A 16794-nucleotide genomic window follows, 5' to 3' on the forward strand; every position below is an offset into this window, starting at 1 on the left:
GAGAAATTCTGTTAATTGTTCTCATTTTCACTTGAAACATGACCAAAATGGTCTGACATAATCAGTGAGTGGCAACACACCTTTACTCTATGAATATGACTGTTAGAGATGAGAAGCATTCTTATAACTATAAAGAACCACTACAATGTAGCAACTTACATTTTCATACTGTATTTTGCAACCCTACAACATTTGACCATTTTTAGGAGGGTTTCATGATTTCAAGGGAAATTAGCATTTAAAATAAAATTGGGGGGGGAGGAAGAACTGGATGGCTCAGTTGGTTACAGTGCGAGCTCTTAACAACAAGGTTGCCAGTTTGATTCCTACATGGACCAGTGAGCTGCGCCCTCCACTAGATTGAAGACAATGAGCTGCCGCTGAGCTTCGGGAGGGGCGGCCAGATAGCTCAGTTGGTTAGAGTGCAAAGCTCTCAACAACAAGGTTGCTGGTTTGATCCCCACATGGGATGGTAGGCTGCACCCCCTGCAATTAAGATTGAAAATGGCTACTGGACTTGGAGTTGAACTGCGCCTTCCACAACTAGATTGAAGGGCAACGACTTGAGTTGGAGCTGATGGGCCCTGGAAAAACACACTGTTCCCCCAACAAAAAAAAAAATTGGAAAAAAAATCAGGCATTTTGTCAGAACTCACTGAATTATACATACTCAGAGTAAACGTGACTGTTTATAAATTAATACTTCAATAAACCTGGCTTTAAAAAATTAACGAAATCCCACATTTTAGTATATTCTCATGAGGAAGGTACTGCTTTAAGAATTGTGTCATTTGGGGCCAATTCTGGGCAATGAGGTGATCACTGCAGACAACTATGCTCAAATGAACAGAAGTGCTCTTGGAGAAGCTGTGGAACACACCTGTTTTCCTGGGAGATTAGGTAGTGGGTGGGGTAGACAGGAAATTATGCCGCTCAGGGGCCCTTGGTTGTACCAGGCACACTCCCCAAGAGCTGACCCCCACCGACTCAGTGTGGTGGGGACACAAAGGAAGGCCTGTTCCTGGAGATATGGGGCTCCTCAGAAGAATGACTTTGCTGAAACTTCCACCTGCACCCTCGTCTGAGACCTTTAATTCTTTCCCTACTCCTTCACACAGGTCCCACCTTACCTCACACCTCAGATCTCTCAGCTCCCGGCCTCCCAGCTCCCCCTCTTTTTGCCCTAATAGGCGTTCCCACCAATGAATCTGTTGTATCTAATGCTTTCTCCGTTGGTGACCACTCCCCAGGGGACCTGGACTAACATGAGGCGCATTCATCCTCCCACTCCTTCCTTTCTTTGGTTAAGGGCTGCTCAAAGGGACATTATCTGGTGGACACTCCAGCCCATTGCACAGGCCAAGAGAAAGCCCTCAGACAGAATTACAGTAGGACATCATGGCATCAACAGGGACATGGGTGAGGGACCATCACCTGGTACAACAGCAGTAATCAGTCTTTACGACTAGTTTATATTGTCCCAATAAAATAACTTTCCTTTTCAAAAACATTCCTCACCTATTTTGGAATTAATTCAAAAGACTGCTCCAAAAGAAGAAAACTGAAAAGACAAAACTTCAGCTTTATTAAAATGTCACCCACTGAATTTATCTTCTAACAGTTCCCTTCATAAGAAAGGATGTCCTGCAGCTATTTCAGAAATAAAATTTAAAAAGATATGGAAACCACTTCTTTTATACATGAGTCTATGCTAAATTTACTTTACATCAAAATCTAGTGTGGTGTTCAAACCCATTCCTGAAACCAAAGCAGCCTCGTGGATTGCATGGGATAAAAAGTCCCAAAGTTCACTGCAAGAGTCCTTAAAAGTAGATACAGAAGTGATCAGTCTGTGGGTTTGGAAACACAAATTTAAGGCATAAAAGTTGTGCATATTTATACACACACACACACACACACTCACATATATGTATATATAATATACACACATACATATGTGTACATATGCATATGTATATATGTATATACATATATATGCATACATATACATATATATCCATTTTATGTCTTATTCCATTGAAGTTGAAAATAAGTGTTCTCATTTTAGTAGGCCACTTAATGTGTAAAAAAAATTCATCCAAAATGAGTATGTAGGGATAAGCCACATTCCTACAATAAAATCAAAGTGACAAAGCAATCAGAGCATATGACACTGTTCTAAATATTATTCCAGTTGACCAAGAATACACCTGTTAATAGTCTCACTATATTAGACTCATTTCAAATGCTCTAAAATTAGTCACCAGCAAAATACAACAAAGAGTCTAATTAAAAATTAATTTAATGCTTGGCTAAAGCTTAATTACATATATAATTATCAAACAGTAGTCCTTAATTTCCAAAAGTTCCTCTTGAAAATCACAGAATCAGAAAGCATAAACTTTAAAACAAGTTCTCTGAATATTTACAATGTGGTATAAACATTATAGAAGATCATGGGTATTAAACTGCCTGGGTGTGGAGAATTAGCAAGGCGTATTCTTTATTGCATATATAACTCACATATGTGGGATTTTAAATATAATGACAGACTACTAAAATTCAAATGCATGTACGTGTAAGCTGGTCAGGGAGTAAAACCATGAATGAGACAGGACAGTCAGCCCCAAACCATGCAGTTAGGTTATGGGTCTATTATTTCCAAAAATTAAACTTCGATGTTCTGTTCGAAAACCTATGTTGCATATATTATTTAGAGTTCACATTAAACCCACATTTGACTGTAATGCTGATTCAAGGAAGAAAGTTCACCATTCACCCAATGATTAAGTCTACACTCAACTCTCAATTTTAAGGCAGCACAGCTAGTGATAGCAACTGCTAACCAAAAGGTGATGAACAGTAGTCACTTGCCAGCCCTTTTGTTGCAACAGTGTAGTAATTTCCCTAAGACAATTTGCTACTGAATAATTTTCTGCTGTTAAAAGGCTTACTCTGTAGAAAAACACCACAAATTTCCAGTGCGAAAGTAATTCCATGGTGGTATAAATATATATATGCATAATTACACAATTTACACTGCACACATCATTTACAGAGAACAATTAACTGAGGGTTAATTTGAATGACCATATAAAATAGTTCTGTAAACAAAGTATGACAGGCAGTAAGGAAAACATTCAGAAACTTCCTAGAAATAGTCTGAATTCCTTTCATTTCGAGAAATAGCATTTAAGGACACAGTATTGAATATTAATAGTTCTTTGTATTAAAACAAGAATCAGTATTTTACAGTTTAAGAAACTTTACATATATACAAAATTTACACACGGGGAATGGTATTAAAGCAAACAGGCTTTTCAGTCTCACAGATCTATTTTCCTTCAATCAAAGACTTAAATTCTTTCACATTATGGTCACTTGCAACAGACGTAGCATGATCCAGAGCTCGAACACTTGCAAGAAGTTTTACTATGTGTTTTATGTTTTCCCTAAAAGAGAAAAAAAACAAATGTAGCAGCATCTCATTAATTAGTATAAAAGCCTTAGAGGGGAAAAATCTGTTATTGACTTTATGACTATATTTGAGGTTTTGCAATCAATTTTTCCAAGCACACATTTTTAAAGAAGGAAAACAGATAAGCAAGCTACAGTATGTTAACAACAACAAAAAGATATTTATCCACATAAAACAAAACTGTGTATGTTTAAATGACCAGCCCCTAGACAGAGGACCTACTTTCAAAAACAAAACCACCCCAAAATTTCATTCAGATAAATAATTTTCATTAATACCCAGAAAAGAAAAAAAGCAATCTATTTCCAAACTACTTCAAGGCCCTGCCTTCCACTCCTTCCCAAAGCAGAGTCCCAGTTCTTTCAGAATATACCTAGAACATAATTGGTTACGTTTGTGAGGATTCATCATTCATCACCAATCCACGAAGACTCAGCATAAGTTCCATTCCTCCAAAATTCACTAGTGAAGCATAACCTGGCTTCCTTATCACCCCTGCTAGAAGTAATTCTGCCTTCTCATTAGGTAATCCTCAAGTATTAGCAAACAGCAGAACAAGCTAGGAGTTGTTAAAACACATGTGGCCAGGCCCCATCCCCAGAGTTCTGATTCAGTAGGTTGGCGTAGGGCCTGAGCATCTGCATTCCTATAATAACAAAGCTCCCAAGTGATGCTGAGAGAAGCTGCGGGTCCAGGACTGCACTTTAAGATAGACTATTCTAACACTTCATTCGAACCACTTGTGAGAAACAGCACATAATGTGACATTATTAGTTGCCTTCTTCTTTACAACACTGTAGTTAACTATCTTTTAGGGAAGGATTATAATTTGGAAAACTTTGCAACCAATGCAAGCAATGTTTTTTTGCACATGGCAGGTGCTAAAGTTCTTTTATGTAGAAAAGTAAATATGTTTGTTGATATCAAGCTCCAAACAAAAACAGTATTAAATATATGTAAATCGAAGTTTAAAAAGTCAACAGGATTTATCTAAGAAGATACAACACCATGAGAAGAAATATTAGTGGCAATAAATAACAGCCAACACCATAATGACATATTAAGAATGAAATTAAAATTTTGATAAACCAAAATCATTTGCCAAAGATTTTACCACTAAAATCTATATTATCTACTTTGCTTTTCATTTTACCATAAAAAATAGCAAATTATTCTCTTAAGAAAACAAGGTTTTCTTTTCATGGAAGGGAAATGAGGAAAAGTTTTTGTTATAGTAATGGTGTGATCTAAATGAAAATGAAAATATACTAGGAAGACTATATGAAAGGAAACATTTTTTAAAAATTCTTTCAAATTGTACTAGTTATTATTTACTTTTTATGCTAGCAATTTGTCCCCAAGTTACGTGAACAGCCAAAACAATTTCCAAAAAAAGGGAATGATTCCTTCCTTTCCTCCTCCCTTTCTTTCCAATGCTTGACAGAAATAATGTATAAGATGCTCCCCAAAATTCCTGAGTGATGACCTTTAGTGTAAGATGTGGATACAGAAAAACTCCACATAGAGCACAGATGTTTGGGATATAACCTTCAATATACTTTGGCTTCAGTGACTGTTTTTTCCAGGGTTTATATGGATACAATGAATCTCCAGAGACCAAGACCCATGACATTCTAAGGGCCTGAGATCTCCCCAACTCTTCAAAGGAGGAGACAGAAAACAATGATTAGTTCATTCCCCTTAGGGCTGGTCCTTACCAGAAGTCTCTTCTTACTACCTTCATAAATAGCCTATTGAAAAAGATTAGGTAAAACCACAAAATAAAAACTGTATTTTTGGTATGTTTATCAATACTGAGTCAATGTACAGTTTAAACTAAAAGACAAACATGTCTCTACTTAAAACATTTTAACATTACTATATCTGGCAACTAAAGACTCTGGATCACTGTTTCATTAAATAATCACAAATAATTACCTTGCATTTCTTTTTTCCACATCAGAGCATCCTATGCTGTTTCTGTAAATTGTATCTGCTAAGTGTACAAGGTATCGACAGAAGTTTTCTAACTGAGAAATAGTTCTTTCTCCCTTCAGATTCACGAACCACTGCTTGGGGAAACAATTGATCACCTATGGAGAATAAAGATGCAAAATAAAAGAGTTAAAACAGAATAAATGAAAATATCGAAAAGGTGAGTCTAGATAATAGGTACAATGCATTTAACTAGAAGACTTGTTACTGGGCTTTGCATAACCAATCACTTTGAAGGGATTACTATTTTCAACCTGACTTCCTACATTAACTATACATTTTTCCTCAATATATCTGAATTTTTACTTCAACACATAGGTCAGGTACTCAAAGCAAAAGATAAGCAATTTGTCCAATATTTAAAAATATTAGAGACATAAAACTGATAACCAATTGCTTCATTTTCCAGTTTTCCAGGAAGCCCTGAATGAACTGAGTTCTTTATCAGCAGCTTTTGATTTAAAAACATGTGTAGTGTAAATATCAAATTATAGCCTCTCCCCATACTGAACAACTTAGCAGGCATCCATGCTGGCAGTGGGAGCTATGCTGGCCTAGGGTGGGGTGAAGAGAGCCTCACACCAGAGGGGCAGCCGAGGGCAAGAGCTGAAGCAGGGTGAAAAGGGCATGGTGCAAGTACAACACCCAAGCGAGGTGAGACTGATTCCCACATGGGGGAGGACAGCCCACCGGGGGTGTCAGTCCAAGTGGGTAGAGAAGGCACCCCACTAAAGAACCCATGGAAGGTTGGCGAAATGACTGATTCCGGGGCTGGGGCTGAGCAAGTAGCAGCTGAGCCTGAACATTGTGTGCCACAAAGCAAGAAAGTACTCCCCCAGAATGAAAGGACATGTCGCAAGGTCACAGAAGTGGAAGGGACTGGCACTGATGAAATCTGAGGCAATTCCTGCCAAAGACGCAGATTTGGAATCTAATGCGAGAATATCAAACCCAAATCGAGTGATATTCAACAGAATAACTAGTCTATCCTCTTAAAAATGTCAAGGTTATGAAGGTCAAGAAAAGACTGAAGAACTCTGTAGATTAAAGGAGACTAAAGAGACATGACAAGTAAATATAAGGGATGATCTGGGAATTTTTTTGCCAATCATGGATTCTATTGAAGATAACTGACAAAACTTGAGGAGGGGTCTATGGATTAGGTTATAGTAATATACAGATGTTAACTTCCTGATGTTGATGGTTATATTATTGAAGAATATACATATTTCTAGGAAAGAGCACAAAAGTATTTGAGGATGAGAGGGTATCATGTCAGAGACTTTGACATGGTTCAGGAAAAACACTGTACTGCACTTGCAAATTTTCAATTTTGTGTTTCAGAAAATTATTTTTAAAAAAGATTGAATTATGCAACTTATGTATAAAGTAGAAAACAAAACAATATTAAAGAAAAGTATTCCTTACATGAGAAACCATTTCCTTAATAACAGTCAAAATACCATTCATTTGACTGTTAAAAAATTATCCTGAAATTAAAACTTTTAACACCTGCAAAAATACTGATATATAGATATATGGATATTAGATAAATAGATCTACAAATATACAACAGTACAAATTTTTACATAGAAAATTCTACGTATAGGGGTATGCAACTACTGAGTAGTCAAAATGATGGTCAACCTTGCACCACGTCCAATAATCAAAAGGGATTCTGTAAAATCCCATATCTTTCTTCAAACAAAGAAAACAGTTCATTTTAACTTACGTGCTTTGAGAACTAAGATATGTGTCATTTAACTCACATTTTGGGCTTTTTTGATGCTGTCATCTCCATATTCTGAATTCTGAAAAGCCATGAGAATGTATCTATTTAATAAACCATCTATTGATAATTCCTGAAGAGTTTTATTTGAGAAAATGCCGTACCATTGAAGAAAATTCCCTAATAGCTAGAAAGAAGGAAAAAAAATTACTGAAAGGCAAGGTTAAGCAATTAAATTAGGTATGAGACAAATCAGTTACACAGTAAAATATCTTATGAAATATAGTGAACCCTGTCTTGCCAAAGTACTAATAAGCACTTTTAAAGGGCAAATATTTCCTAGAATGATGGAGGCTTTGAATTTTAAATTTTAATTAATTAACTAAAATTTAAATAGCCACAGTAGCTAGTGGCTACAATGCATATAGAACATTTTCCACCATCACAGAAAGTACTATTGGGCAAGTGCGGATTCTCAGATAAATGTCCTCCTTTCAAAATCATGACTAAGCTACTCCTATGACCTCCCCAAAAGACGTAAACTTTAACTACAATATTCATTTTTACCAGACGTCAAGAACCTGGTGAGCTATGTCACTTGGACATCCCAAGCTACTCAAGCTCAATACACACAAAAGAGAAACCCCAGTACATCCCACCATAAAATTTCTGCTTCCTAGTTATTTCTCAACTCAGCAAATAATAACACCATCTAACCAACTGATCAGGTCGGAAGCCTGGGTGTCATTCTTGAGCTCTCCCTCAAGATGGGGTTTGACTCCATCTCCATCATTCTGTGTATTTCTCAGTTTCCTATGCCACCTCCCCAATCTAAGCCATCATTACCGTATTTTGCCGTGTATAATGTGCATTTTTGGCCCAAATTTGTGAGGGGAAAATAAGGATGCACATTATACATGGGTAGTACTAATTCCATTTCCCTGCAAGCATGGGAGCGCATTATACACGGCAAAATACAGTATCTCTTTCTGGACCCTGCAGTTATTCAAGTGATTAAGAGCTCTGGAATAGTCTTTCTCAAGCAAGGTTGCATGAGTGAATTAAATCTGTAGAAAATAATTTGAGTGATTACTTAGTTTCCCCAAGGATAGTGCACAGTTAGTGCCATTCTAGATGCAAAGGATAGAATTCACTATATACAACGGAGGCCTTAAAGCATTAGGTAATAATCCTTTTACCCTGTTGAGGAAAGCGGCTCAAGAATCAGACTGGTCTGAGTTAGGTTCCCGTCTCCACTACTGACCAATGGAATGACCCTGAGCAGGTTCTATTCTGTGCCTCACTGTCCACCAGTCGAGTGAGAATAATAGTGTCATGCTCATAGGGTTATTCATCACTTTCCTGCTCTAAAAACCCTCTTATGATCCACACATATATGGCCAATTATTTTCAACAAAGGTACAAGAAGAATTCAATAAAGAAAGGATAGTCTTTCCAACAAAGAGTGCTGGAACAAACAAGCTTCAAACCAGGCTCACATCCTCTATAAAAATTACCTAAGAACAGATCACAGATTTAAATATAAAACCTAAAGCTATGAAACCTCTAGAAGAAAGGACAGGAGAAGAACTTTGTGGTCTTGTTTTAGGCAAAGATTTCTTACATACGACACCTAAAGCACAAACCTTAACAGGAAAAAGCAATGAATAGGAATTCATCAAAATTAAGAACATCTATGCTTTGACAGACAGTGAAGAGAATGAAGACAAGCCACAGACTATGGAAAAAAGGAAAACTCTGCAAATCATGTGTCTGACAAAGAACTTGTATCCAGAATACAGAACTCAAAGTTCAAGAGTAAGAAAATCCAATTTTAAAAAATGAGCAAAAGATTTGAACAGGTACTTCACCAAACAACATACACATGTGGCAAACAACAAACACATGTGGCACATGAAAACATGCTCAACACCATCAGTCGTTAGGGAACTGCAAATTAAAACCATACTGAGATACCACGATACATTTAATAGAATAACTTCAAAAAAAACCCAAAACAACTGACAATAACAAATGTGGTGTGTGGTGAGAATGAGGACTAACCGAATAACTAAAACGCTAATATACTGCTGGTTTGGAAAACAGCTCTGCCTACGTTATGTGCTCAAGTGTGATGAAAACTTATAGACCCAGAAAACACACTGTGTGCACTTACGGCTGCTTTATTCATAATTAGCCCAAATTGGAAACGATCCAAATGACCCTCAATTGAGGAATGAACAAAAATCAAAGCAAAGAAACTGGCCTGTCTACTAACCAGTGGAATACTACTTAGCAATAAAAAGCAATGAACTACTGACAACTTACTGAGAAATCTCCAATGCATTATGTTAGGTGAACGACGCCTGACTCAAAAGGCACCTACACAATTCCATTCTTAAGACATTCTTGCAAAGAAAACCACAGGACAACAAAAAGGGGTGTCCAGGGTGTAGGGCTGGTCCTGACTACAAAGGAGCATGGAGAATTTGGAGGGATGATGGAAGTGTTATATATTTTGATTTGGGTAGTGATTACATGACTGTATTCATTCATCAAAACTGTACTTTAAAAAGTGAATTTTATTGTATGTAAATTATATCTTAATGAAAAAAAATCCTTCTGTGGCTTCCTACAACTTTTAGGATGAAGACCAAAGTTTTCCACATGACCTAGTAAGTAGCTGCTGTCTCATCTGGACTGCTTATCTCGTCCCTAACTCTAGCGGTCCTGGACTTTTCTCAGTTCTGATTTTTCTCAGTTCTGAGGGAGAGCAGTGTGCCCTGCTCTCCCTCACCTCAGGGCCAACTCCTCTTTACTCCTCTGGTCTAATAATCTAAGTATCACTTCCTCAGGGTGGAAGCGGATCTTCTGTGACTCACCAGTCAAGTTCTCTGTGCCCCTGGTCACAAGCTCCCATACAACCTTGAATTTCTCCCTTCATAATTCACCACAATCTGGGATTACTTGTTCGCTATCTGTGAACTGTGCTAGATTATAAACTCCGCAAAGGCTCCACTTCTCTATCATTCAGCGCTTTATTCCCCAAAACTTAGAAGAGTAACTGGTACTCTATTTTTTGAGTAAATTGTGGTTTAGCAAGGCATTTTGCTGACTAGCTTAGACCTTACTTTGGAATTCAGAATTCATTTTCTCCTATGGAAACATCACACCTATATAAACTTCTGAAATAAAATTATTCTGCAAAATGGAGACTTTGTAATATGTATATATATATAAATACTTTTCAAAAATATATAAAGTCAACCAAATCTGAAGTCTTTTAGATACTCTACAGATACATACCTTAACGGAAGACCAAAACTGTCGTTGAAAAAACAAATAAGGCCCAGAATTTTTATTTTCTAAGACACTAAAAGAGAAACACACCATGATCAAACGTTTTTTATGTGTAAGTACCACATGATTTCCAGAAGAAAAGATGTCTACAAATAAAATAGGTAAACAAAAGAATTAAGTAACTTTTTCAAATTTTCAAACAACTATGTTCCAGAAGATATTAAGTTTAAAAAGTAATGGAAACTTATTCTGAGACACTAAGGGAGAACAAAGAGCACTGTTTGCTCTGTTCCGCTTAGGGATCAATGTCCCCACTGAGCTAGTTTCTTCAGGCTACAGGTGTACACTACACAGATAAAGTCTGTATTTCAAGCTACCATTCATTTTTCCAAAATTTAAGAAGCCTTCTCTGGAAGATAATGGAGAATGTTATCATTTTCAATGTTCTGAGGAGTTACTTACTTTTTGGGATATAAGGGCATGAATACATCATCATCTAAAGTTCTTCTCATTCTCAATAAAAGTGCTTTTAGGTACACCTAAAGAGTTTAAAATAAATCATACATTTTAATAAGGGTTGTGATAAAACTAAAATTTTAAGAAATAAAAACCCATATTCCAAATCATATAATTACTTAAGTATTCAATTTTGAGGGAACCCTCTTCTCAAAATTTTCCCTTTCCTTACTGAAGGCCCTAAGGTCTTTAACACTTACTACTGTTAGTTCACCCGTCAACAACTACAAAGTGATGAAGCTATTTAGAAATCTTTCAACCCTTCAACCTAATATGTAAAGCTTTAAGGTCAGACACATAACCTGGTTCTTCTTAAAATGAGGTCAGTGAAAACAGAACAATGATAAAGAACACCTTTCCTAAGTCTCCATGGCTTATAAGAATGTTCACTGAGGGACAACAGCAATTTGAAGTTTGGAAACTAGTTATAAAATACTTTGCTGTTTTATAGGCTGTTTAAATGTTTTAGCATTTAAATAATCAATTACTACACTTTTATTCTACCACTTTTACGTGTCTCTTTTTCCTAAAAAATACAGTTCTTAAAGGGATATTTGATTAGTCTGATTGGAAGTTGGGGGACGGGTGGTGGTAAAAAGGGTGAGAACAGTAAAAATTGAGAGGCTATCTAGACTAATAATATCATCCTTCCATGGAGCGATTTTTAAAACTGAAATCTATTATCTCAAAATTTTTATATTTCAGGCTTTTATATAGGACCATATGGCCCAATTTGGTGAATCAGATTTTCTGGTTGGTTTAGAATATAATCAATCTCAATCTCTCAAGTCTTGCTCATTTTCAAAAGGACCGGGAGGAAAAAAACAAACAAAAAGCTTTCATAGATAATAATTAAATTACCTGTGTATTTTTGTTTTCTGCATTCACCACCGAAGGATATCCATTTACTAATTTTAATGTAATTCCAACCATTCTGGAAGTTTGTGTTGTAGAAAAGGGGTCCCACATATTTTCAGCTATCACTATTAAGACAAAAGTAGAATGTGTTGAGATACAGAGATAACTTAAATCAGAAGTCCAGCAGTCCTCAACTTATAAATGCCAATCCTGATTTCTCTCTCCCTCTCGAGTATAAACTTCAGTCTCCTTTGTCCTATTCTCTGTGGGAGTGACGAGCATTAGGCAAACGGGGCGAGGGGGACATATTCCTCTTATTTCCTGCTAATCAATGAAAATAAAGACTGGGGGTGGTAAAGAAGATTTCAATATCCTAGGAGATATTGCCCCACCACTAAGAATTTCTAACTAAACTTGGAACTTATTTTTAATATTTTAAATAGGTTCCTGTATCAATGATTCCCAATCTTTTGTGAGAAATTGATGTAATGAAATTGCTCCCAGAAAAATGCACATTCCTCAAAAAACTATGTGTTCAGTTTTGCTTCAGGCTGTCTTTAAGGGTCTCTAAAATTCGCCAAGAGATCAATTACTGCCCCCACCTCCAGGCCCGCCCCAAGGTGTTCTTCAAATCCCCGCTTAAAAGACATCTAGCATTTAGCCATCTTTTGGCCCAATAGCAACTTTCCATTTATAATGTAATTTCTATGAGGAAATATGCCCCGATTAAAAATTCTTAAAAATAGACATGAGAAACCCAATGTGTTTAAATGTTCAATTCAGAAATCTCTACCTGTTAGTTTAGGAAGAATCACCTTTTCCACAATGGTGGGTAATAGTGCAACGTCCACATCATCTTTTTCTTGCTCTCGTTCTTCACAACCATAAAACAGCAAAGATTCAAACCACAGCATATTCTCAAAGTCACGGCATTTCGCCTAGAAAATATTAAAAAGGTTACTCAAACACATTTAAAATAGTGGCTACTGCAGCTTCTAGTCAAGAGAATATTTAGCCATAAACAAGTAAAAACTGGAGAAAACATATGAAACGCCTGTTTTCACACAATGGACTAAGGGCCGTACAGAACGATGAGCCCAGAAAGAAGGGAATCAATGAGGTGAACTGCTGATCAGGAGAGCAGGGCATGGACAGCACGCAGAGCACAGGCTTGCTGAGGGGAGGAGACGGAAATTGGAGTTCAGGGAGGTTGAGACAGCCCAAAGCCATGGGGCAGAGAAAGGAGCTACATAGAAAAAGAACTCCAAAACACACAGAAGTGCCCTTGAGGCTTTTGTATAAGACACACACGTACAGGGTGAAACACCACAAGGCCTGGCAAAGAGCAGCAGGGAGCTGGGAGCTGAATGGTTCCTGGAGCTCATGTTCTTTTTCAATCATTTCCAGGGCTTCAACCTCAACCCTCTTTTCCTTATAGCTTACACATCCAACCCAGCGAATCTCATGCACGCCCACTGCTCCATCCACGTTGGTAACTTCCAAAACTGTATCCTAAATATGACCACTAGACGTATGGAGTAAATTCTAATCTCCTCCCTTATATATAATACAAGGCCAATAAGACCCACTGACTCCATCTCCTGAATTTATCGATTTTAATTACCACTGATTTATTAGGTCAGGCCCTATTTCATACCTGCCTCACTGAGCTTTCCCATGGGGTTCTATGTTTTTCTAGGATCAAAAGATCAAGTTCTCCCTATTCATTCATGTTCATATGCCAATGTCACTATATATACACAGGGTGCCAAAGAAATGTATACACATTGTAAAAAAGGAAAAAACTGTATTAAAATGGTAATATTCCATTATATATTATATAATATATATTCCATATATTCCATATATGGTAATATTCCATGTATATATGTATATCTTGTGTGGCTCCTGGTATATATAATATATATAGATACACATATATATATAATTTAGGTGACTGAGAAAGGCATTGTATATAAATTGAAAAGCCATAGATAGCTCTCTTGTAAAGGAGGGGAGTATAAAAGGGAAGATCCTAAGATTACAGCCAGCAATAGTATCAAGTATAGCCCTGTGCACTATCTCCCCTGAAAAATATTTTGCTTACACTTACATCTCTAGTTTTGAGATTAAAATTACCCAGGCATCATATTATACTGCTTTCAAACAGTGATAGAAGCCACCCACCTCAAGAGGAGTCCAAGTGAGAAGCTGCAGCCTTATGAGAGGGTTGAACAACTTTGGCAAACAAAGGCCGATGTAAGCATCCTTGTAGGACACGTAGTATTTTGAACGCCATGCTTCAAATTGGGATTTAATACAGTCGATTGAATAGAAACTCTCAAGGACATCTTCAAAAACCTTGCTGGACTCTTTTGAAATGCGATCTAAATACAACAATAACAACAACCACCACAGAGAAATTTAGTATGTGGTAGAAAAAACAGTTCAATTATTTTCAGCATTTTCTTACTAGCTTGAGTATCAATTAGAGATAGGCTCATTAACAAAGGAATAATTAATTGTTAATTACAATTTAAAAGAAAGGATAAACAAAAAAGTTTAGGTTTCAAACGTCTATCATGCAAACCAAAGTATGGACACTCTTTCCTTTGTACCATTTTCTGTTAAATAAAATCTGTCCCCCAATTAAGTCAGTTCAAATTTCAGTTACCATGGTGTATTAACTGAGTAATTGCTTAAAGTACAAACTTTGCTGGTAATTCTTCAGTTCACAAATCATTGTGTAAATAACACACACACATCATAACCAATGACCAATCATATCACTTCTTTCAAAGTCTGTTATTGATTGCAATAACGGACATAGACAAGTATCAGCAATGGATGCTAGTAGGATTTTTAAGTAAAAGGTCATCTGATGCCCCAGATGACTTGGGAAAGGGGAATTTTAATAATGGCTAGACCTACTTGTGACAACCTACTTCTCAAAATCAATCTTAATTAACATCGCTAATAGCGGGACAATCTTAACATTTATCACCCGTTATTATGCAGCAAGAAACAGCATCTTGTATGAAGTATCCTTGACAAAAAAGTTTAACCTCAATCTAATCAAGGTTTCAGAACTAAAGTCCAGTTTATAAGAAATACAGTGAATGGAAAAACAAGTTAATACCATGAGGAAACAGACATCTAGAATGTAGGACGTTCTGCAAGACAAGTGGCTTGGTATCTTCAAAAAGTTAATGTCTTAAACAAATAAATCATAGGGGTGTGTGTATGAGTAAGGAACTTGTGGATATTCATTAATTCTAGATAAAAAGATGTAACAACCAAATGTAGAGCAGGAACCTTGTGTGGATACTGGTTTGAAAAACACAGAACCCATCAAAACAATCCCAAGATACTTTGGGGGAGGGAAGGAGGGCTGCTGCTGAGGAAAAATGAACACAGACGTGATATTAAGTTAATTTCCTTAGATTGAGTTAATTTCCTTAGGTGTGATAATGGTATTGTGATTAGGTAAGAAAATAGCCTTGTTTTTAGGAGACACATGCTAAAGTTTTTAGAGGAAGTGCCATGATGTCTACATGGTTCTGCAAAACACACACATTCACATATAAAGAGTTTAAGCAAACTTGGTCAGATCATGGTTAAGAACTACTGAATCTGGGTGACAGGTATGTATGTGGGTGATCGCTATCCTATGCTTTAAAATTTTCTATATGTTTAGAGATGTTCACAATAAAAAAGAAGAACCCTAATAAGCTTCTCCAATTAAGTTCCAAATGGCTTGCAGCCAATATAATTCCAAATAATTCCAGCCAATAATGGGAAATGAAGAATCTTATTTAGGGATCCTTCTGGAAATGCCTGGCACATAACAGTACTAACTATTCTTCTTGGTTGAAATTATTCAGGGCTCCCCCAAATCAGGAGTTTGCTTCAGGGCTGAGTGCTCTACTGACAAGCTTTAACCTTTCTAGGCCAGACAGGCAGCATTATGGTAGCCCTTGGAGAATAATGTCATTTATTATGAAAGTCCTAGGTGTTACCACTATTTTTGAGAACATATCATGATATTCAGTAATAAAAATGGGTGTAAGTTTTTACAATTAAGAAAAAGGTGTCTGGTTCTAATACAGAGATCATAAAACTTCAAACCATCACTTCATAGTAAAAACCACACCCGAGCAGAAACTAAACTGACAATAAATCTTACTTCCAAATAAATGTCTAACCTTTTTCCAGATTGAAATTTGTAATATCTGTAGAAGTTTCTTCATCATCACTCGAAAGGCCTTCCAGGTGATCTGCCATCTTACCGGTTTGCTCTCTGGCTTGTCTACGACGAGTCCTAAATGACAAACATCAAGTTCCTAAACCAGATAAAAGATAGTCCTCCCTTCACAAACAAGCCAACAGCAGGCATTTTGAGATTTACCTCCTGGCTTCCCGCTCTGCAATCCGACGTTTTGCATGCTCCTGGTACAGTGCTCGATCTCGTCCAAAGGAATCAAGATTTGGTGCCATCAGAGCTTTATCTGTAAAATAACAATGGTTAAAATAAAAAACCTTCCTTCAACGATCTTGAGGAAAGAGTTTGCACAGAATAAGCCATAATGATAGACTGCTTGCTAATCTCAACATCAGGATTCTGCAATAATCGGTAAACCAGATAGTTTTCTAGTTTAGAGTAAATAGCAGTGTTATTCTGTGTTCCCATGAAAAGGAATAGAAAAACAAATGGAGTTCAACAACCCTACACAAAGGCAACTGGGCTTAATCACTATTTTTATGTCTAAGTGACAGAACTAGTTTATGCCACTATGACAACCAAATAAATTAAAAATCTAAGTTACCTGTGCAAAGGGAAAAACAATATATTACTTTTTAAAGGAAGAACTTAAGCATCGTATGTTAAATGATATGAAATGACAGGAAAGAAACATAG

General features: G+C 36.7%; 1 protein-coding gene across 1 annotated transcript in view; it reads right to left on the reverse strand.

Moving 5' to 3' along the window:
* Window positions 1-1562: 1562 nt before the first annotated feature.
* Window positions 1563-16794, reverse strand: part of PAXBP1 (PAX3 and PAX7 binding protein 1) — a 33399-nt gene continuing 18167 nt past the window's right edge. The window contains exons 9-18 of the mRNA XM_081026232.1: window positions 16285-16384; window positions 16082-16197; window positions 14064-14263; window positions 12670-12814; window positions 11880-12001; window positions 10965-11041; window positions 10509-10575; window positions 7243-7389; window positions 5417-5571; window positions 1563-3452 (exon numbers count right to left, since the gene is read on the reverse strand). Coding sequence (XP_080882358.1) covers window positions 3335-3452; window positions 5417-5571; window positions 7243-7389; window positions 10509-10575; window positions 10965-11041; window positions 11880-12001; window positions 12670-12814; window positions 14064-14263; window positions 16082-16197; window positions 16285-16384 — 1247 coding nt within the window. The 3' untranslated portion in view covers window positions 1563-3334. The remainder of the gene's footprint in view (window positions 3453-5416; window positions 5572-7242; window positions 7390-10508; window positions 10576-10964; window positions 11042-11879; window positions 12002-12669; window positions 12815-14063; window positions 14264-16081; window positions 16198-16284; window positions 16385-16794) is intronic.

Source organism: Rhinolophus hipposideros (assembly GCF_964194185.1).
Source record: "Rhinolophus hipposideros genome assembly, chromosome: 2".
NCBI classification, from domain to species: domain Eukaryota; kingdom Metazoa; phylum Chordata; class Mammalia; order Chiroptera; family Rhinolophidae; genus Rhinolophus; species Rhinolophus hipposideros.